This window comes from Atractosteus spatula, chromosome 1, assembly GCF_055471065.1.
Source record: "Atractosteus spatula isolate fAtrSpa1 chromosome 1, fAtrSpa1.hap1, whole genome shotgun sequence".
In the NCBI taxonomy this organism is placed as follows: Eukaryota; Metazoa; Chordata; class Actinopteri; order Semionotiformes; family Lepisosteidae; genus Atractosteus; species Atractosteus spatula.
Genome location: NC_142706.1, coordinates 68,717,220 through 68,740,460, shown reverse-complemented (window position 1 = coordinate 68,740,460; position 23,241 = coordinate 68,717,220). Strand labels below are relative to the sequence as shown.

Genomic DNA, 23,241 nt, shown 5'->3' with positions numbered 1-23,241 from the left:
TGTTTAAAACTGCCTTCATTTAAATTTAATTTGCAATCACCAGAACAAGGAATGTCACTGATTTAGCATGGAAGACAAAGGCACTGGAAGGTACTGTAGGAATCCAGTACAGATTAAAGCAGTGCAGAAACTTGGCCCTCCCGTCTGCATGGAACAGGCTGAAGAGTGACTCATCCATGAAGAGGACCTGATGCCACAGCTGATGAGTCCATCGCAGCCTCTATCTGGCCCAAGACAGTCGGGTGTGATGTCTAGGAGGTGTGAGCAGAGGGCCTCTGACAGATTGCCTTGCTCTAAGGCATACAACATGGAGCCTCACTTTCCTGTCACTGATGCGGGCATTGTGTCTGCCGGCAGTTTCAGCAGCAGTACGGGTGGCAGATCTGAAACGATCTCTCAGATGGACCAGTCTGATGTGTCGGTCCTGCTCTGGTGTGGCACTCGAGGGCGACCGGATCTTGGACGATTGTCTGTCCTGCCGGTCTGCTGAAACCTTCTCTGCAGTCAGAACACAGTGGAGCGGTTTACTCCATAGTGTCTGGCAACGCTGGCATGCCTGCCTGCAGCATGCCAATGGCCCTCTCTCTTGCTTCTGGTGACATTCGAGGCATAATGCAATTCACAGAAAACTGACTAAGTGTGGCCTTTTTCTTGCAGTGAACTAAGCTTTGAATTAAGATCTTTTTTGAAAGGTGATCTGATCAGGCACTGTTCCACCTGGACCTCGCTGGGTAAAAGTGCACCTAACAAGCTTTTGTGTGATTGGCAAGTTGCAATGCCTCACTGCACAAGCTGTATTGCTTTCACTTATTGCGAACGTACGTAAACTATAACTATAGTATTTCGATTCCAAAAAATGTTGTGTTTCATTTTTCCATCTGTACATATTAAAATATGAGCTTCATATGCATATATCAAGATCCATTGCATTTTCTTTGTAAAATACTGTGCCAAAAACTTTTTGTTTTTTTAAATAATATAATTGTAAAGAAAACTCCCTTGTGATAAAATACCCTCAAAGAGGGTATCTGTAAGACTTCAAAGATGTTTCAATTTCAAATTAAGCTTGCCAGCACATTGATGGGTATGTTTAGTTAGTCTAATGTGAATCCTCTTGATCAATATCACACAAGACCTATTGAACTAGATGCGGTAAAATGTTTCAGTCTCAATTACAACTTGGTCAGAAAACAAACTGCACACGTTTTAATGGTCCTGGCATTTTTTTCCCTTTTGTTTGTTTTTAATTGATAGTCTTACAATGTCCTTTTTTGCATGTTTCCTCCAAACCTGATAGAATACAATGATTGGTTTCAGAAACATTGTGACCATACTGTATATGGTCATTTCTTAATCTGATCAGAGTACTTTTAAATATTGTTTTCTACAATGCTTAGCTTCAACACCATGCATACTGCCCATACTTACCTAGTAACAAAGCTTAAATTTGTTTATCAAGACAACACTCTTGAAATATTCAGAAAAAGGATTTAGGAGTGACTTTTGAAATGTGGAAATATCATTCATGGAGGAGAGAGATTTTTCCCTCTTTCTTGTTAACAGTATTCTTACAAATGGCATTTAAAAACATAAGTGGGATTTTTAGCATTTTAAATTGTCCAGTCCTAACCCCTCATCATAACACATTCTTTTTCTTGCAGAGATACTGTAGCTATTTTGGCAAGATTCATAGAGAAAATTAATTCCACTTTTAGTTGTCAGGAGGAGTCTAACTTTAGTAGATATACTTTGCTGGAAAAAGCTTACATTAGGTTTTAGGTCCAGTCACACAGCAATAATGAACAGCCAGTTTACATAAAAGATTTATGAAGCTGAAGAGCTGCCAAGAAAGGATCACAGTGCCATTCACTAATGGAGAGACAAATCAATACCTAAGGTAGTATCAAGCAAAGACAAACTAACAAGACTGCCGTAAAGATTTTAATACTGCAAGTATATTAATATATTAACTTATAGAAGTCTGGCTTTTCTTAAATTACATATCCTGATCATTCCTAATGCTAGCTATTGTATAAGATAGCTGATGACCTAGATTTTGCAAAGATAATAAAGATTTAGAACTTCAAAATGTTGGGTATTTGAAATTTCTACCCATTATTTAACAGTCAGGTTCTTTTGGGTGCATTTTTCTTATAATAAAATAACTGAAAGTGAAAAACTGAGTCTATAACAGGTAAATATACTATTGCTTTTGAGTTTTTAAAAGAGAATTATGAATCAACCAATGATTATTCTACGTTTGAACATAAAGCAATCACTGAGATCTACCTTTAAGACAGGTGCTATTTTTTGTTATATAGCAATAAATAGGTGCTACTATGCTGTACTAATCCATGGTTACTGGTTCACTTATCCTCAGAAATAAAGGTATACAGGCTGACAATAAGTTTCAGTCTCATTATATGTCTATGAAAACTAAGAAAACCACACTTTTATTGAGTCTTTATTTGTTGGGATGTCTGAGACCCTAAAATTCCCAATATATTTTATAGAACTCCATATCTCAAGATGTGCATTACTACCTACCACTGTTTATGTGTCTCTAAATGTTGTTTGCCTATGGTTTAAAACCAGGACTTTGCACCTAAGCCAACAAATAGTATACACAACCCTTAAGGAAACAGAAGAGTTCCAACTTCAGATCCTTGACCAATTTTACTTAATCAGCTCAAACTGTCACTTTAAACCCTCCATCTCAGACTTTTATTTGTCATGGTGTTGAAAGAGTTTAAGGACAGGTGCAGACCTGAGTTCAGATTAACTAACAAATTCACTTGGATATACTGACAGTATCAATTAGGTAAAGAAGATAAAGCTGGATAAGTTTGCTATGAAAAAATTAAATACGTCTATTTACAGGGTGTGGAGTTAAGTGGCATTGAATAAAGACATAACAATGTGCTATTTCAGAATATGTTTTATACAACAGGTATTTAAAGTTTTACAAGGGCCAAATTACAGATAATTTATGACTACAGTTTCCTGCAACACATGGGCGAGTTAATGAGACAAAAAAGAGATAAAGTTAAGGGTTTTTTTTTTCATTGAAATTGGTTAGGGTGACATCAGAAACAACCGAGATGTATATTACATAAAAAGTATTTGAAGTAAGTAGCAGTGTCAGCATGTGTAGGCTGCAAAGGAACAAGTAAAGGTTTATTACTGTACATGCTGAAAAGAGAAGAAAATAAACACAACATTTCAGCTGTGGAACATTCTTCTTTGACTACTAATGTTAGAACACGAAAAGTTTCTTTCTGAAAATGTCCTCTTACCCAACTTCTTATCTATATGCAGCCATTGAGTAAAGTATCAATGTATATTAGAATATGGAGTGTGAAGAACCTTTTCTAATATTGTGCCCAATAATTTCTAGGTGTTATTTTCTGCATTATTATTTTTTAACTGTGTGCAATTATTTGCCAGACCTATTTAACCATTACCTCTGCTCATGGCTTCTGCCTGGAGCCAGTTAACCGACTAACCTGCACAAGAACGTGGCATTATGCCTCCTAGGCATTGCATGGTCAGTCAGTGAATTAGCCCTGTAAAGAAGACACTACATATAAAAGCTGAAGAAACTTTGAAGAGTCAGTTTTTTTATGCTAATAAAATTTAGTCAAGCATTGGAATAGCCTAATTAAAAAAGCACAATATTTTAAAATAAAATTTAACAAAAATGTTATTATTATTTTTAGACAATACGTATGAGTTCTTAAACACATCTTTAAAGATTTTATTTATTTACACAAGCAGCTTCAGTTTAGAACAAGGCCATTTTTTGTAACAGACAAAGGATTTTAAGGAGAGGAGGTTGTTAATGTTTTGAAAGTATGTCTTCGTATCATATGCTCTTATGGATGATATAGGGATATTAATATTTCACAGAAAAAAGAACACCACCTTTTTCAGCCAGCTGAAACATATTGGTATGCTGAAGGATATTATGACTCAGTTTTATCGAGCAATTATTGAGAGCATGCCTAAGTTCCAAGGTTTGATATTACATTACAAAATGATAAATATCAGCTCAAGGAAACTGTTAAGTCAGCATCTAGGCTGTGCAATGGCTGTGATTTTGTATCTCTCATCAGCCTGCATAGTGAAAGTCTTTTAGAACGTTTTGGTGTAGTGTTGATCATTTTCCTCCAAATTACTACCTGCATCAGCTTTTACAACCTGGCAGGAATTCTAAATCAATTTAAAAAAAATGGTAATTTCAGATATTTTTATCCTTTAGCTATATAAATTATTTCTTGTAAGTGCTTGTTAAAGGCTTGAAAGGTGTAGTGCAATGTAAAATTTGTATATGAATGATTTTGTGCAACTTCAAGGCACATTACTGATGTATTGTGTGTCACTTGGCAGATATTCTGTAGTATTTGCACTTGTCCGTGTATCTGTACCTGTTGTGTGGTGGTGTCTATGTGTGTTTGTTATTTGTATCTTTTATGTTTTTCTGTTATTTGTCCTTAATTTCAATTCAAGCCATTGCTAAGGATAAAGCAAAGGCTATGATAATACATTTAAAAGCTGTGCTTTACATTTTCAGCAAAACAAATAAGAATTTAATTGCACTTGTGCATATGACAGATGAACTGAATTGAACAGTTTTCATAAGATCTTTTTAGAAAATTGCTGGATGACATCCTTGAATAAAATAAGGCAATCAAATCAGCAACAAAGGATAAATGTCCTGTCATTTCTAATATTTCTTATAATCCCATTATCCTTTTTAAATATATATCACAGAAGATACAATATACACTATCCAGAAATATAAAAATTAAGCAGATGTTATTTTTAAATGCTGTTCACAAGACTTCAATTGATACAAATTTATTTTAATTTTATTTTTAGATGCTTCATTCCTGTGTATATGCACTATTGAAACACTTACTATTACACCCGCTCATAATAACACAGTAGTCTCATGTGTTTTATAATTACTGTAATCCTAGCTTTTCAAACTACTAGGTCTACCATAGAAGTCTTCCCTTTTATTTTAGTCTCTGGTTGGCACACTTCTCAGTTTGTAGAATTTTGTTACCAATATGCAACACAAAAATAAACATTTTCATAGAAAGTGTGAAGAATTACAGTATATTTAAGTTTATTTTAACATTCTGAGCTTTACAAAAGTGAAGAATACTGTATACTGTGTATTTTGCTGTTTTATAACATACAGTATTCAGTACCTACAGTGTAGGCCCGATGTTTCACAATGTTGTAAAAAGATCTTAATTTAAAATAATAAAAATACAATAATTTTATGTAGTAACTAAATTGTTAAAGCAAAGCTAAATATTAAGTGCCAAGTTAAATAAAGATGATGAAATATTTTCTTTTTTAGCTTATGGAGTTTAATTTTGAGTGATTATAAAATATGCAAAAACACTTCTTGTTTAGAAGCAGAGATATACTGTACAATCCATTGTACAAATGTAGACTGGGTGAAATGTTTGTCTGCTTCTTAACATACAGAGAGAGGATGATTTTATCATTTAAGAAAATCTTTTCAAAATGTGTTTTAGAATGCAATAACTGCAGCTTAGAAAGGAAATTCTCACTGATTTCATTCACTAACAGGATATTTAACAGACATACAGTAAAATATTGTAAGAGTTTCTTTTTATACAATGCCTCAACATTTTATTTTCTTGCAGAAACTGTTTGATGTATGTTTTGCGTCAATGTACCTAACAAAACATGTTCTTCAAAAGTGGAAGAAACTGGGTGTATATTTGGTCAATATGACCCATACAAAAGAAAGTTTACAGGCACTTAAAATATAAGTTAGAGAACACCTGTAGAGAAATATATACAATGCACACATGAATATCAACACCTTACCCCATGTCAAGACTTTGGATGTGGCATATCATTAGTGATCTGGTATTTCTCTAGATTAGAATCAGACATGTCCCTTATTAAAACATAATAATGACACTAATATTATTTATATATTCTGTCAATCTATCTAGTTGGTATACATCTCAATTATTGTAACTAGAAACATTTTTTCACATAGTAGAAACAATACAAATGTGGACGTAGTACAGTAGGTACTGTATAATGGAGATAAAAATGTGTAATCAGGCAGCCAGATCATAGACTGATGAGAGAGGTTTTATCATTTTAACTTGAATGTCTATACCAGTGGTTGCCGATGCTGGTTGCTGCTGTGGGAACCCACACATCTGTTGTTTTTTTTCCTGCCATGCTCTCTGTTACACAATCAAACCCTTAATTAATTTGATAATAAGATTACTCTGAAGTGTTTCTTCCCAGTTCTTAAATATCTTGGAGCTTCAAATGTTGTTTTTTCTAAGTTAAATCAAATCCCAAGCTTCTGGCTTGAAGCAAAATGCAAATATTCCAAGGAAGCAACTTCTTAGGTTAATTAAAGCTTATTTATTATCTTATTAAGATGGAATGGAATGATATCCACCAGGTGTATGGGCCACCAAGACCATTGGGAAGCACTGTTCTATAAACATGCTCAGGTACTACAGATACGGTCATGGCATGGATATGAACTGCAGCCCCAAAAAGCATTCAAACACATCTTCATGCATTCAAACCATATAGCCCAAAACACAACCAAATCCACTACCCCAGAAGACAACTCATGTGGCATAGGGGAGTCAAACGTTCTTAAATTAGAGGAATTTCATCAACATACAGTAGAGGCTGGTTAGACATTATGAGTCCTGTTACACAAGCAAGACACAAGCAGGATAAGGCACATTTCACATACATGTAGTTGTTGAAAGTGTTTTTTTTCCCTATAGGGAATATGTGCAGTTCAAAGAAAAATATTGTATTCCCTTTCATCAAAATCAAATTCAGTGATGGTTAATAAAACAAACTCTTTCACTTTCTCCAAACTTGTTTTTTTACAAACAACACCCAAAGCTCTTTTCTTATCGGGTCTTGAGGCCAACCTTTTATCATGAAACCATACTATTTTAACTAACCCTGTCACTATGCAATAAATGAAAATTGGATTGACAGTGTGACACACGCAGCTCTCCCCACCCCTGCCGGGCTCCGAACAAGCACAGCGCTACTCAGTAGACTCCGCCACACCAAAAGGTTGGGTTCTCTGCCGTGGTACAGCTCTGCTGCACTGTCTAGATTTTAGAAGGGAGTGATGTCACTTCTGCAACTAACTCTAGATAAACTAGAAAAGGATTAGAAAGAAAAAAAGGGATGAATGATGTGATTTAGAAATGCATTGTAAAACAAGCTTCATGGGTTAAGGATGCAAAATGTCCCTTGTAATGAAGTCCTGAAAGGACCATTAGTTCAAACATTAATGTTTGAAGTGACCCCATTAGGTAATTATATGTACAGTTTCTGGATAACTCTATTTTGCAAACACACAAATTCATAACGTGTATTTCTCTGCCAAGATGGCTATATGAGATTCTCGGGTCATTTTGCTTCTAACAACCAGCTACAGTAAATGGGCTGAATTGCTTCCTCTGACATGCACCCATTCCTATGTTTTATATGCTAAGTAACATTTTAAAGATCATTTGGTTTTGGATCATACTCGTTTGGAGAAGGTGATAACTATTTACGTTCATGTAGAAGGAATACATGTAAAGAATACCAATCTAAAAAAAACAGGAAACTCAACAGAGCACCACAAGGCTAGTTTTAACTTGCATGAAGTTTATGTAACACTAAGCATGCTTGTGTTGATCTTTGTAAACTAATTGCTGTTTTGAGATGTCTATAATAAGGTACCTGCATTTCAGCATTGAATATACTGTATGGTATTCACAATCCAGAGCTAAGAGCTTTTTTAGCTTCTCTCTGAACTAACTTCTCACATGGAAGTGTGAATTACTATCCCTAAGTATAGACTGTGGTAATTCTAAACTATCGGACAATTATGGTTAACCGAAGAAGTGGATAGAAGAACTATGTGCAGTGTTATAAAAGATAAACTTGAGCTCTAAGCAAGAAACTAGAGATAAAAATGCTGCAAGCTGTTCAAAAAGGCATAGAACAATCTATCCTCAGAAAGAGTGACCACGATGTTCGGGTGCGTTTGTCAAAGACTAAATGACAGACGAATCAAGGCAGTGACCAAGATGGGCAATAATGAAAAGGTCAGGACAGATGTTAAGAGGTAGAGATGCCATAGTCATGATGATGTTGTACATTTTGAATTTAAAAAAAGCACTTTGTACTAGATGGAAACAGGCTTCATTTAGCAGTGAAATAATAATGACTGTAGCTATTCATATAACATATAATATTTTAGTTCTGTTTCGTATAATCTATTTTAGTTAAAGGTAAATGTATTTCATTTAAACACACTCATTTTACTTCATTAATATAAAACACACCAAGATAATGACAGTAATGACAATAAGTAATGTCGTATTCTTATTGTATATTATGATTAGTATATTATTATAATATACCTTAGTATATTTTTATTTTCTGTATTAAAGCCATAAAGAGCCATGTTTTGCAGTTTAAGTTAAGATCAGTGACATAAGATGATCCAAAATTAATAACACTCTTGTTTACAGAAGAAAACTGCTACGAAAAAAAATAAAAAGTTCCACGTCAACAGAAGAATAAAAACATTAAATGGTTTTTTTTCTGAGGCGTCAGCTGAGCCAAACGTTAAAACGGAACTACATTTCCCATAATCCCAAGAGCCCGTTGTTCTGCATCTGTGTCTGCGGTCAGTCAGTAAGGGAGCTGCTTTGGATGTTTGGAGGAGGAGACATCGGCTCAGTCCAAGGCTGTGTTTGATGGCAGGAGGAGCTCCAGCAAGAGAGCGAGAGAAACAGAAAAGACGGGCACAGACGAACCAAACAGAAAAAGAGGGCTGAATTTGTTACTGCCGAGCGCAGAAAAGGAGCATTTGCTTATAAATGGTTTGTAATAAGCGCAACAGAAGCAACGGAACTCCTGATCGTTTTGCAGACCCAAATGAAACAGACCGCTGATTTGTGAACAGAGACGATAAAAGAAAAAAAAAAGACAGAAAAGGCAACCGCGGTTAGAGGTGAGAACCATTAAAATTTTATCATCCCGAAAGTAGAAGGGAAGCAGTTGTAACAAAGGCTGTGTATTCGAATAATGTGAGCTGGTTGTCTAGGGAGACTGTGCTATTGCAATTTAAATACCAATAATGAAGCCTTATAGTATATAAAGAAATTCACGATGATAGGTGGTTGGCTAATGCAAAATAAAAAAGGGGGTGAGGTTTGCCAAATTAATGTATTACATGCCCCTTTGCCTTGTAATACAACATCCAGTAGTTTGGTAATATTTTGCGACAGTTCTAGGGAGGGGGAAACTCTTTGTTTACGGGTGGAAACAAATGGTAAAGTCTTATGATTGTTTTTTATTCCTTTTTAGCCATTCCATCCTTACCGTACAAAGCTGATTATGAACCTCATACGATAATACGAATATCCCAAATTCGATAAGGCGTAAGGCATCTTACTGGTTGACCAAGACATGTTATAAATTACTGTATAGCTGCAGGCTTTTAGAAACACTAGGAAATAAACGCTTTTTAGTTTTTTTGTATCTATTCATTAAAGTAAATACAAGTGGGAGAACATCAGTGAGGGCAAAATGTGTAGGCGGAGGAAAACGGGTCTCTTTCTGGTTTTTGAGGTTAAACCTCGGTCCATGCAGGACGGATGTGAATGTGAATTATTTAAAATTTAAAGCCACATAGGAAGGAAAAGGCAAGATCAGCGGAGGGAGAGAGAAAGGGGGCGAGACCATGAGAAGAACCCTTTTTCATCCGCAAGAGTGTATGAGGACTGAATAATTAATTATTCAGCACTTGGAACGGAAAATAAAGGGCAACGGGTGTCACTAGGAATAGCGTGCTTTGTTTTAATATAATCAACGTTTGAAAAAGGAAAACGCTTTAATTCCGTCCTTGTTTAATGCAAAGAATAAAATTTAAAAGCATTTATTGAATGGTGGTGTTTTTTTTTCTTTTTCAGTGGATTACTTTTCGTTTTGAGGACTGCCCCCTTTTAAACGTGAGGAAGATTGCAGAGTAGGGAGCACACACAGATGTCATTTGGGAGATTGCCGATTCATGGGCAGAAGTTTCCGAACTGAACTGTCCAACACAACGTTATGTTATTCCTAAAACAATGAAGACAGTATATCTGTTGTGTGGTATCTTTGCAGCTGTGAGTTACCCACTAGTGGAAGACAAGAACTTTCAGTTGTAACTAAGCCCTGCACCAACTGGCAACATATTTTAGCATTCGCTGGTGCCCTTGCTAATGTAAAGATTCCAGATGTGCAGTATTTTATAAGGACTGAAAACTAAGGTTTGGAATAAAACTGAGCTTTCGGCATACATCGAAGGGTTGATGTCACACATGATATGATTTTTTTCCAGATGCATTGTCTGCATTTAAGGTGATACTCAGAGCAATGGAATTGAGAAAGCCATAAGAAAAACAGCGTCTTACAGATGGGAATCAGCAGCACTTTTACAGAATTTGAACCTCTGCCATAAGTCACCTCAAGGAAACAGCTTTGCACTTTATCAGTTTTCCCATTTACCAAGAGAGAAGCAAATCCAGTTCTGGCATAAGTAAGCAACAAACCAGGTCGTGTGGAGTGAGCAATAATCAGCCTTGGCAGCATATGTGGAGCCATAGTGGGAATGAGATCAAAATGCAGGCCTGAAATTGAGACGAGGCCGCTTCAGTTCACAGCACTGGAGATGAAGAGAGCCATATGAGGAATTGCTGGAACAGCAGGTTTTCACAATGGCACAAACCAGTTTGCTGCAGGGGAAGAGGTTTTACTGCAGGGAGTGGGTCTTCCACAAGCTCCAGCACTGCCTCCAGGAGAAAACGAACAGCATCCTTGGCGCTAACAGCATTCCCACCAAGCAGGCCTGTGTGGCGAGCCCCCTGAGCAGCGCCAGCCCTTCCTCCAGCAAAGGCACTGCCTGGGGAGTGTTGCTGGTCGGGGGTCCAGGCAGCGGGAAGACAGCCCTCTGCACAGAGCTGCTGTGGCCTAGCTCACCTCAAGGAGCCCACAGGGGGCTGCACCACCAGGGCCTGGCCTTCCACTTTTGTCGGGCCGAGGACTCCGACACCCTCTGCGTTAGCGGGTTTATTCGGACTCTGGTGGCCCAGATTTGCCACAGTGGACTGATCCCGGGCTACGAGGAGAAAGTTAGAGACCCCGCGGTTCAAAGTGCACTGAGACCCGGCGAGTGCGAAAGGAACCCCGCTGAGGCTTTCAAAAGGTATTTTTACACTTCACTTGCTTGTCTCCCAGGTCTTCCGCAGTCTGTTAGCCGTCTGTTCTAACGCATATTCAAGCCAGGATCATTTTCATGGTTATCAGCTGGGTCTGAAATATTAAAAAGGGGTTTCGCTTAAATTCGTCACTTCAGTTTAATATTAATCCTTTTGTAGTGTAAGTCATGAGCCCTTATAGTAGACACACTTAAATTCTTAAAAAGACACACTTAAAAATAAAAATCACTTTCATTTTGATTTTTATTCACACCAGTGGTTGGATTAGCTACTTAAATACCTTTTATTGGCTAGATATAGATTGGATGATTGACTTCTGGTGTAAGTAATACTACTTCTACTACTAATAATAACAGATGAAGTTTTTCTCAAAATAACATTTAGATTAAAGTAAGTTTTCTAGTTAGATTTTATGATTATGTATCTTAAAAATCAGGAACAAACTAAAACCCCTTCCAGTCTGTTAACATATTAGGACATTTATATTTTTTTAGGTACCGTTAGGTCTTGGTCTTTTAAAGATGGGTTGTATTAAGATGGGAGGGACTTCTATTTGAAAACCAAATGTCAACATTGTATCAGTAGTACAATCACTTTGGTGTGTGTGTGTGTGTTGGGGGGGGGGGGGGGGCTATAACAGACAGTTATTCAAATTTGGTGGTTTAAAAACGTTATCCCTCAGCGAAGCAGTCTTCTAGGTGGGTAAATATGTAATATATAAAATCTGGATGAGGATAAAAGCTTGTCACAATACCTTTCTATGTTGGTTACTTTCTTTAATGGCAAACTGTTCCCCAGTAGTTCCGCATATTACTTAGTGGTCTGATACTTAATGTTGACAAGTCTGAGTCCAATATAAGTCTTCAAAGTCTGTTGTTCAGCTGTTTGTAGAAAATGAATAGAAATTGGGTTTTGCAGTTGATTAAAGATGTATTGAAATATTGAAAAAGTTTATTTGCTTTTGAGAATTTTGTGTGATTCTGTAGTTATTTTATGCCAGATGCTGAAAAAATAGTAATACTTTTTCAATATTAGCGACTTGTTTGTCAAGCCATTATCACAGAACCCTCACAGATATTGGTTAGATGTGTTTTGTGGCTGTTGTGAACTATAGTAAGTGATCTAAAAAGTCTTTACAGCCTAAACATAATTTCCTTTCTTTACCTTTCAGCGTGAAATTAACCTTTACCTGTTGCTTTATAGTAAATGATGCACCGCTCTTGGATGTTTAATTCCTAAAGTAACAATGGTGCTTTCTGGAACATTCTATTCCTTTCTATCCTATATTCCATTACTTCCATTCTATAGTGTCACATGGCTTTAGAAGGTTGTTTTTTATGTATCAGCCTAAAATGATCCAAGTTCTAGCTTCTCAAACTTCCAAAGTGAATTGAGAGAATGTATGTAGATTTACACTTCTGTGTAAAATGCAACTGCTGTGTAATGAAAAATGTTGCCAATGAGAGGCAGAATAAGCCTTCCCCTGTCTAGGCTGCTAGTAGCTAATTCATCTGAAGCTCTCAACAACCTGATTCCAGAATGTGTCACCTTGAGAAACATGGTTGGCAAGGTTGTTCCTGGTTAAAATAATGTAATAATGTAGATTTTACTTGGGAGGGAAAATGAAACGGATGCAATTTTGGTGTTGACTGATAACAAGAAGCTGATTAGTATCTGTGTATCCAAAAGAAAAACCCAAAGCAATACTATATAAAAAAAGTCTGAAGAAAATTGATCCACTAATGGTGGCAGCAGAGTAGATTATCCTTGCCCATCTACCCAGCCTTTACCATGTGGGTCTCACTAAGACATGAAAGAAAAGTGAAAAGCATTAACATGTCTTTACCACCTCATCCCACAAGGTGCTAGGCAGTGACCCAGGTTGACCATGATGATGTGGCAACAGTGGTAAATCAGCAAAAACTAAACTAGATTGCGGATTGGAAGTGATGGCAATTAATTTCTGGGAGGGAAATGTGACTTTTGCTGTTCATTAGGTTCTAAAATAGAAGTGGACATGTTGCACTGTGCACACCCCAGACCAGGTATAACTTTAAAAAGGCTGATTTGAATTTTATACCAAAATACAGCAATCCTTCTTGGTGTCGATGTTTTTTTTTCTTATTAAATAAGCACCTGGAAAAGATTTGTAATAACATTTTAGCGTTATAGATTTTCAAAAGTTACATTTTAGGGTTTGAAGCAGACAGTTTCAGGTGTGTATGTCTTGACACCATGCAAATATTTTCTCCTGAGATACAATCATTGAGGGTGTTGAGGGTCAATCGTATATAGACAAACAAAAATGCACACAGGTCCTTAAATATCACAGATGCATGGAGGATAAACTTGATTTATCCAAGTGCCTCCAGCAGTATGGTATTTAATAAGCATTCTTCTCTTATCAGGAGAAGTGGACAGATTTGTATCTGAATTTAAATACCCCACAAAAAGCTCTTTCAATTTTATAGCACAATAACGGTTTACACTGTTCTTGAATTTCTCTTAAAATTGTCAACACATTGAAGTACCCACTCTTGAGATTTGTAGTTTGAAGAAAATCAAATATGTTTTTAATGGTTTTCAAACATGTTAGCACATGTAGTAGTGCATTAGCATTACAAGTATTGCAACCTGTGTTTAGCTCTGCAGGTCTGCTTATACTGAACTACACAGGGGACTACACTGTTGGCTTCTAAATTGGTCACACAATGATTGTTTTCACTGATGATCTGTGATGTGCTAGTCCTTTAAAAATGAAGCAGAATTTACTCTGCTTCCTACATACAGTATTATCCTTCTTTCTACAACTGTTTCCTGTGGCTGAATTTAACCGAGGTGAAGCGCCGTTAAATGAATTATAATTAGTTTTTCATTGTAAGTCTCAGTGAACATGTCTTGATTCACACCATGGACATAAAGGGTGGTGACGTTTTTTGTCTTTTAGTGACACAAACAAAAAGGAAGCCCAGTATATGGCTGCATTCAAAAATGTTATGACTACCTCCAGGGTGTAATTAATTTACCTTGGAAGTCTTGCTTTTGTTGTGTAGAATAATCTTGCAGCAGTCCCTTTATGATCCATTATGTCTTTTCTTCTGTATTGCCAGTGAGCACTTAAATGATGTGGGTTTTACCCTGCATATATGGGTGTACGAATAGTTGCTGGTCTTGAGATTTGCTGAGAGTGCACATTTTCAAACCGCTTCTTGTGCTCAGTGGTAGGTGTAGAGGCTCACTGTCTTGCCCTAATCTGTGGTTAATGTCTGTAACACAATGCACAGTATAGTCTTAGTGCAAACCAGTTTTTTAAGTGAGTTTTCTTTGCAATAGTTTCGTGCAGTCAAGGTAATCACTGTCAAATTGGGTAAGTCTTCATTCGGGAAGTGTCAATAGTTTATTGCACAGATGAGATCTGAGATGACAAACAAAAAGTATTTTAAGACTAAACTTGGAATTCATTTACTAAAAATCATACAGTCTAATAACTTACGTCTCAGATTTAATATAGGCCTGCGCATCACAGAAACTAAACTAATAAATGAGTTCACCATATATTCCTGGTATTAACTGCAGCAACCTAGAGCCCATCCTGGAATCATAACATTAACAAATGTAATGGTTCAAAAATGAATAGAAAATATTGAAAGTACCTTGTAGTTCAGTATTATTAGATACACAATTTCTGTGGTACGCCTGTTTCCCCTTTGTTGCTATTGCTTTTGGGAGAGATCAGAATGAAAAAGGCTCAAAGAACATAAATACAGGATCAAAAGGTCCCTGTAGCCTTCATCTGGAGCACAGCTGTGGAAGGTTCAGGGAGGATTAAACCACTCTTTCTGTGACGTGTGCAATACAAAGAACAGCAGTACTCCCAAGTACTCTAGTACTCCATTATTGAGTAGAATCCTGATGTTTGTAGTCAGTTTTATTTCAAAGGCCATAAGCTTAGTACAATAAATTGTTTGTACTATGATCTTGTTCCTTGATAAAGATGTGGACCATTAATGTTTATATTCGTCTTACTTACTAATTTGCTGTGGGAAAAAAGGAAAATGGTTATGTTTAGGGACTGGTTCGTTCCAATCTCAGAAATCAAGGTATTCATGAATCTAAGCTGTGCCATCTGCTGGGACTGAATTAGGTACAGTAAGGTTTTTAAGTCTGCTGTGCCACACATACCCACTAGGGGAGTGGAACTAGCCCACAGTTTATATTTGTGGATTTTTTTAGGGATTAACGAGGTGAGGTTTTAGACAGGTGAGGGAATCCCCAAGCTGCACAGCTCAGCATAATAGTAAAACAGTTTTATACTCTATCCTTTTAAATCTGTTTAATTTGCTGTATTAATTTATGTATGCCGGTCTCCCTTATCTTATTGTGAAATTTGCTGAGATGATGCATCATAAGAGGTCCCATATCAAATATCATTATAGTTCAGTTTTTCAATTTATTAATTCATGTTCATTAATAGTGAAATATGCAAATTCAAATGACAAAAAAATGTATTGCTCCCTAACAGTAAAGTATAATTTACACCAAGCTGCTTAAAGAGGTTAAAGGTAACATTTTCTGTTTCCATTCTCACTATAAAACTGGACTTTTTCATTAAGTGATTGAAGATAGCTCATATAATGGATTCTTACCAGCTGAATATCAATAATTTTGAATGTGTGCCTTCGATTTAATAAAAGGTAGTATAGATTGTTGAACAAACTCCATGATATATTACGAAATTCTGAGACTGAATTATTAACACTGTACAGTTTGAGAAGAGCATTACAACTTAACTAGATTGATCATGGATCACAGATACATTATAGAATTAAAAAGAGAAGATCTGTATTTGTCTGGAAGCCATTTATGAATGTTTGCATTGTAGAAGTTAGTTGATGATCCCATATCTGCAACAATGTAACATTTTGATGTAACTGTAATTATTAATGACATATGTGATAAGTTATCACAAGAAAATTAACTTTCTTGACAACCTTTGGAGGTGGGAAATCGGGAACTGACAAGTCTGACTTGTACTTATGAATCTATGATTATTTTTTAATACTTTTCTTTTCTTTAGCATAATGCCTTTACTATGGAAGATTTCGCCCAGTGATGAGGTTTAACTTCATTAACCCCTGACTAATGTATAGTACATTGGCTGTATGATATTGGAGGCTACGAGCTACTCACTGTGTTGTCTGCAGTAACTTAATAGCCTGTGACTTCTGAAGTAAAATAGAATATGTGCTTGCTGCGTTGTTCACTATGTAGTTTGGGTCAATCATGGACCACTGCAAAATAAGAATGCTTTTGATTGCCTTGAGACCATGTTGCTATGAGACCATGCAGCAATTGTTTATGAGTAGAGGTGTGAAATGTGGGTCAAATAGTTTCTTGTTTGGGAAAATCTTGATAAAAGTTCAGCTGTGCCACAGTTGACATCAAATGTTCTTCTAGTAATGAAATGTTAATCTTTTTGAAAATTTTGAGTAAAAGAACCCTAGCTTTTTTTATTGCATGTTTCAAGGCATTCATTTTAAGCATTAGTTTGTTCCACATTTACAACATGGCTGATGTAAAACTTATACAGAGTCTTTGTGAATGTTAAATGAGAACACAATTTTTAACAATAAAAGTATGTTTTTAACTTATTTCTATAAAAAAAAATAGTTGAGAAGTTTTTTTAATCATTTCATAGCATTCCAAAGTTTGCTTCCACTTGCTCTGCCTCTTTTTTTTTAATTGAGCAATGCCATTAATAAACTGAAAGATTAGCAGTTGATTAAAATGTTTCTGTAAAGTTAGTTTTAGAACTAATATGGATTAATCAAACCTTGCTTATTGTGTTTCATGCCAGACTTCATCCCTATGAAGTACTATGTTAAGGTAATAAGCTCTGATAGAGATTTAATGGGAGACATAATAGTTATCAATATTATATGCTGGTTTAAAAATTGATTTTGGCTGGTAATATTCGATATTATATGTTGAAATATCTACTACAGCATTTAAATAAAACCCTTGAACAACTATGAATATATTGGATAAATGTAGTATTTTGGCCATTGAGTGTTCTTCAGCTGTTCCCACATAAACTAAAATCCTTTTCAGCGTGGAATTGACCTTTACCTGTGCCTTTTCAGCCAGTGCATGCTGACGCAGTTCCCCACTCAACCTTAATAAATATTTTCTGGTCTCTTTTAAAATGAAGTTTATTTCATGGAAATCTGTAGTAAAAGATAAAAGATTTTGCACCTCTCCAGAGATTCCTATAAATGAATTATTACATTATAAGCTTTATAGATCTAAGCTGAACACATAAGAATGTATTGAATGGCCATAGTTTTATTTATTGAAAACTATTTGAAAAACTTATTTCTGACTTTCTTAAATTTAAAATTTATCAGGGTGCCTTTTCAGTTATCTAAAGTGGGGAAAATTTATTTGAAAATTAATTCAAACGAATATGCAGAGAAATACAATATATTCTGTTCTTTCCTAGGCAGTGTTGTATTATCAGCAAGAAATAACTCTCTCATATGCCTGATTCATGTGGGAAATAATATATTAATTTGTGGTGTTTTCCTGGGGGTTATCTCACTTTCCCAATTTAAATGTTTGCTTTTTGTTGGAGTGAAGAAAAGTCTTGAACCCAGCTCAATCCAGACGCCGTTAGCCATGAAGCTATGCAATGAAGAGCAGCAAGGCTATGATTTAGTAAAAAGGCCCTTTTGGATATTTTGGGATTAATTTCTGAGTACATAATTTTAGCACGTAATGGAGCTGTGTGATTTATCAACTTTTATCGTTGTAATTTTAATATTGCACATGTTTTTTTCATAATTACAAAGTTGCAGTAGCAAATTTTACAGGACTGAATTTTTTCAACTACTAGGGAACCAAAATGGGTTGAACTAGTCTGAATGTACTCCACTGCAAGTCAGTGTCACAGGAGGCAAAAAGCTCAAGTGTCTTCTATCAGTATTTGCTGAGCAGTATTTTCTGTTGGTCGAAAGAGAATCAAATAGTAACTGCACTTGCTGTGTTTCAAAAACTAAAAATAAATCCATAATACTGACAACTTATAGCACATAGTTTTCTTACATTTTATCTTGAACCTAGACAGTTTCTCTGCAATACTGATGGTCAGAACCATTTGTATCTTACAGTAAGATTAGTCATCAATGATGGCGAAAGAAAGAATACTATTGCGGTAAAATAATCAAGTTGGAAAGTGGAATGGAGCACAACCTATTTATGTATTCTGACTTTCAATATATCTTTGTATTTTTTTAACTTCCCCCAGATTAAGAGCTCTCTGAGTTGGTTGATACTTTTTTTTTCTTGACATCTCACAGGATGTGTGCAGTATTAGTCCTTTTCTTACAGTTTCTACTGATATAATGAAGCAGTTAAGAATTTGTCACCTGCTGTTTTTATGTACAGTAGTTGCAAAATGGTGTCGTGGCTTGACACATACTGAGTCTTAGCCTTGCTGTCTTTTTCGCTGTGGGTGAATTTTAGGCAAAGTGCCCACTTTGTAAACTTAACTCTGTAAAATGTAAGAGATGGGCATCTTGCCCGGAAAGAAAAATCAGTCCCCGATGTCTTTATATAATATCATAGTGAAATGTATTTTGTGCTCTATTCTCAGCAGTGTCAAATGCTACACAGCAGATTTTGTATGCAAGACACTACTTTTTTTGCTTAAAGTGGCTAATTGAACAGTTCAGATTATTAAATAGGATTGTAAATGTATGTTCAGTGGATCAGAACTCTTTCTGCAGAGATGTTGGTATTATCTATACTTAAAAAAATCTATGAAACAGCTGTATCCCTTACTTTACCTAGAGGTAGATATTATTCCTCTTTTTTCTTAGAGGAAGAATTCATATGAAGCATTGCAGGCCACTTACTGTTTTGAGTTTGGACCAGGTGAAGTATATGAATGTTTTGTTACTGTAAGCATGGAGTGCTTACAAAGAAATGTTGCTTGTTCTTGTCATCAGCTCCAGATGGAAAATTTGGCTTGTCTTCTGTTTATTGCAAACCTTCTGACGTCCGTGTCAGAAGACATCTGATACATTGGTTTTGATTGAATGTAATTTGAATGCAGATGCTTTTCAAAGGAAGAATCTGTCTTTGTTTCCATAAGGAGCACAGTGCTGTCAAAATAAATTTAGCTTTCAGAATTTTCTAGGTTATTGCTGATGCTCAATATGTAGCACAAAGCAAGAAAAACAGACTAATGAAAACATTTTCTAGTGGCTTTTCAGAACATTTGTGCTATGGGCGCTAAATCCGTCTTGCCTCTCTCTGACATTTACATGATTGCTCTCAAGGCACTTGGGATTCAAGCAGTGTAATGATTAAGTGCACAGGTTGCTGATTCCTCTTATCACACTCTTTCCTACTGCAGCTTGGACGTGGAGTAAAATTCCATATGGTTCACATTGAAAGTGCTGAGCTCATGTTCTCATTTAGCAAGATTGCACAAGAAGACAAAGAAAACAAAGCTAAGCATGTGTGGAGTTAGTCTTAAAGATCTAGTGAAATATGCATTCTTATTAATTATGATTTATTTGATTTTCTTCTATGAGCCATGTTGAGCACCACATAGGCTAATCAGAGATTGCTGTTGCAATGGAAATGAAAGGGTTGATCATTAGAGGGTAGATCTTGTAGGACAGTGGAATGGAGTAGTACTCAATACTCCAGACTCACAGCTCGAAAATTGTGTGTTCAAAAAATCCAGGTGGGGTGCCACTGTTGTACTTTTGAGGACGGTACCTTTCTGAGATTTTTTCAGATAAATGCTTTTCTGTATTTCTGAAACCTTCCGCCAAAGAGCAGCTTTAATGATATTTTTTACCTTCCCATACCCATTCATTTTTCACTGCTTAGGTGGCAAAGTATGGCAGAAGATGTGGAAAAAATAATCTGTTAAATTCATTTCTAGGAATTACATTTTATCTGAAATGGTCTGCTTTTAATTGTGGGCCTGAGTTACAATACAAGCCTTAAACATCAACAACAAAAATGTCACAAATGCCGATAGTTTTACAGATTTATCTAAGGCTTTTGGTTCTGTGGATCACTCTGTTCTTCTGAAAATGTTGTGTAGTATAAATCTTAGTAAGAACTCCAATCCATGGTGTCAGAATTGCTATTATCACTGTCCAGTGTGTTAAATCTGATTTAACAATCCTTTCCAATTAGTAAAGGAGTCCCCCAAAGTTCTGGCCAGGGCCCAATGTTTTTCTTTGTTTTAACTATGCTGCTTAGACGACAGGCAACTCTCATATCATATAGTTGTGATATGAGATGACCTTCCTTTGTGAAGAACAAATCAAAGTCAATTTATACTATTCCATAAATTATCCCTTAGTAACAATCCTAAAAAAATCACTTTAAGATACAGTTGTACCATTAATGAATGTCAAAACATCTGGTTGTATAATTCTCAAACTTTCTAGTCTCACAAACTAAAAGCTGAAGTTAAAACTTGGTTTTCTTTATGACTGCAAATCCTGTTTTACATATTCCTCTACGGATGTGCTTGGTGGTGACTTTGATGATGTTTGGAAAGCATGATATTTTATATCATTCAGCTCAAAACTTTGCCACTGGAAACCCTTATACTTATCTTCTTGATTCTATGATGATTGGCTTTCTCTGGATGCTTGGAAGAATGCTTCACTAGAATATTTTAATTATTAAAGCTTTACTGAGAAAACATGTAATCTTTCAAATTTGTTTTCTGTGCCATCTTGGAATTTAATTGCATTTTATTGCATTCATCAGCTTGAACCTCCTCATGGTAATTACCTACTTCATGATTTAACTCAAGTGCTGATATCCTTCACAGGGAGCAATAAAGTCTTTTGCCCAAGAATGACTCTCAGTGAAGTCCACCATGCCCATAAACAAAAAGTTAAGGTGGCTCAAAAACATCTCCAAAATGTCTTAGCACATCCTTGTGAAAGCCATCTTATGTATGTGTGCAACTCCAGATTCTCTTAACTGTTGTCAACTTCCTCACACAAAAACTACAATTGCTGCTGGTTCTTTGTCTACGGCCTGACATAATTGAACGATTTAACTGCTGTCATACTGTTGTGGAGTTTGTCAGGTACAAAAAATCCTGAAAAGAAAATGCTGCATTGTTCTAACTAAAAGAACTATTAGGTCAATTTAAATTACCACCCAGGTTGGAATAAGGGAAGATACTTGGCACTACATAGATTGATTTTCTAGAGGTTTATTCATATCTTTTCCTAACTTTCAACAGATTGCTGACAGGGTCATGGTTATTGTCATGGTTATTGTGTAAAACATACAGGGAACCACAAGTGCTCTATACAAACATGTACTAATCTATGACCATTGACCTTTTGTGAAGGTCAAATAAAAAACTGCATCTTAGTTCCTTTAAGAGTGTATATATAGTCAGGGTTACTCCAGAGCACGTGTAGGAACCCTGTAAATGCTCAATCCATAAAATATTTTGGCTTTCAACCCTTCCTTAAGGTTAAATACAAAACTGCTGTCAAAACAGTTGCAGCAATAGTACAAATTATGGCTGTTATTTTTATGTTTGCCTATACAAGTACATACAAGTTTTCTGAAAAGTTTACTTTGTTGTAATCCGTGTGTTACAACTTCCTATAATCTCCATTCCTGATTTGGTCATTTTAGTTTTAAGTAATTCTATTTAAACCTATAAGAACTATAAGGACTGTGTGAGTGCAAAGCAAACTTACTTTAAAGGGCCAGTTATGTAAAAAGAAAAAGAAAACTTGATAGTAAGCAAATTTATGACTACAAATAACTTCTCATGGTTTCAGGTTTTTATTGATTTATCCCATGTCCCCATGTTTCAGTTGTTGAACCCAGTAAACCTTGTGAGTTTTACCTTTGTCCATTATTTGTGTAATTGATTAGTAACAGCTGGGTTGTAAAGTGAAGGAAAACTGGTTTCTGCAACATTCTCAGTCTGAATAGGTGGGGGAGGGATGAATCTTTGACTCCGAGTCACATCCCTTCATGCGCAGAATTTGTCGTTAGTTACAGTTATGTGACTTTCAGGGAATCTTGCTTTTGGTAATTAAGATGAGAAATATTCTAAAGTCATTTAGAAATTAACAACGATGTTTCACCAGGCATAGTTGTCTTGAAAATGAGCAGCTGCAGTTCAAATAATCCCCCATCTGTAGCATTGCGGTATTGCCAGCAGCATATGCACTGTGAATAATGTCACTTGTCTAAGAGAATTCAGTCTATCCTACACGTACCGCAGGAGCAACTTCCTGTAGCAATTAGTAATAGGAGAACAACAGCAGCAGTACCAAAAAAAATCTCCATTTCATGGAGAATGCTTGCTCAGTCAAAACATTTGCATGGCACCAAATATATTGTATATATTGTAGGCCTTTTGAGAAAAGAAAAAAAGCATATACAGTACATGTATGTAATACCCTAGTTTTTCATTTGTTTTTAATTTATAAGAATGTATTGTGCCATATTTAAGTACAGCCACTGTCTGCTACTTTTCATAATTTATATGCATTTCAGAATCATTGTGAAAAGTCTTCCCAGCATTGTTAGGAAAGAGAAAGGTACAAAGAGTCACCTTATCTTGATTATCTCCCCATGCGGAGACTTGGAAATAAATCCTAAATATTGGGGCACATGGGAGTTGATCAATTCAGAAAATTAGTCAATGGAACTTTGAAGTTCTCAAGAACTGTATATTGTTTTTCTATTTATTGTGTGAGCTGGTTTTATCCGTTTGAAATTTTTCAGATTATGAAAAAGCTAAACTTGACCCATTGAGAATAAGTTTGTGCTGGTCACTGTATTGTATGTAGTGGTTTCAGATTTATACATTTTGTATGTATCATGTCATGTGACACTTGACAGTTTTGCTAGC

The 23,241-nt window shown here is 35.8% G+C and overlaps 1 protein-coding gene across 1 annotated transcript in view; it reads left to right on the top strand.

Annotated features, from left to right (window-relative positions):
* The first annotated feature begins 8,810 nt into the window (after positions 1-8,810).
* The window catches only part of ankrd50 (ankyrin repeat domain 50), a 44,007-nt gene continuing 29,576 nt past the window's right edge, over positions 8,811-23,241 (top strand). The window contains exons 1-2 of the mRNA XM_088923961.1: positions 8,811-9,061; positions 10,023-11,296. Coding sequence (XP_088780087.1) covers positions 10,809-11,296 — 488 coding nt within the window. The 5' untranslated portion in view covers positions 8,811-9,061; positions 10,023-10,808. The remainder of the gene's footprint in view (positions 9,062-10,022; positions 11,297-23,241) is intronic.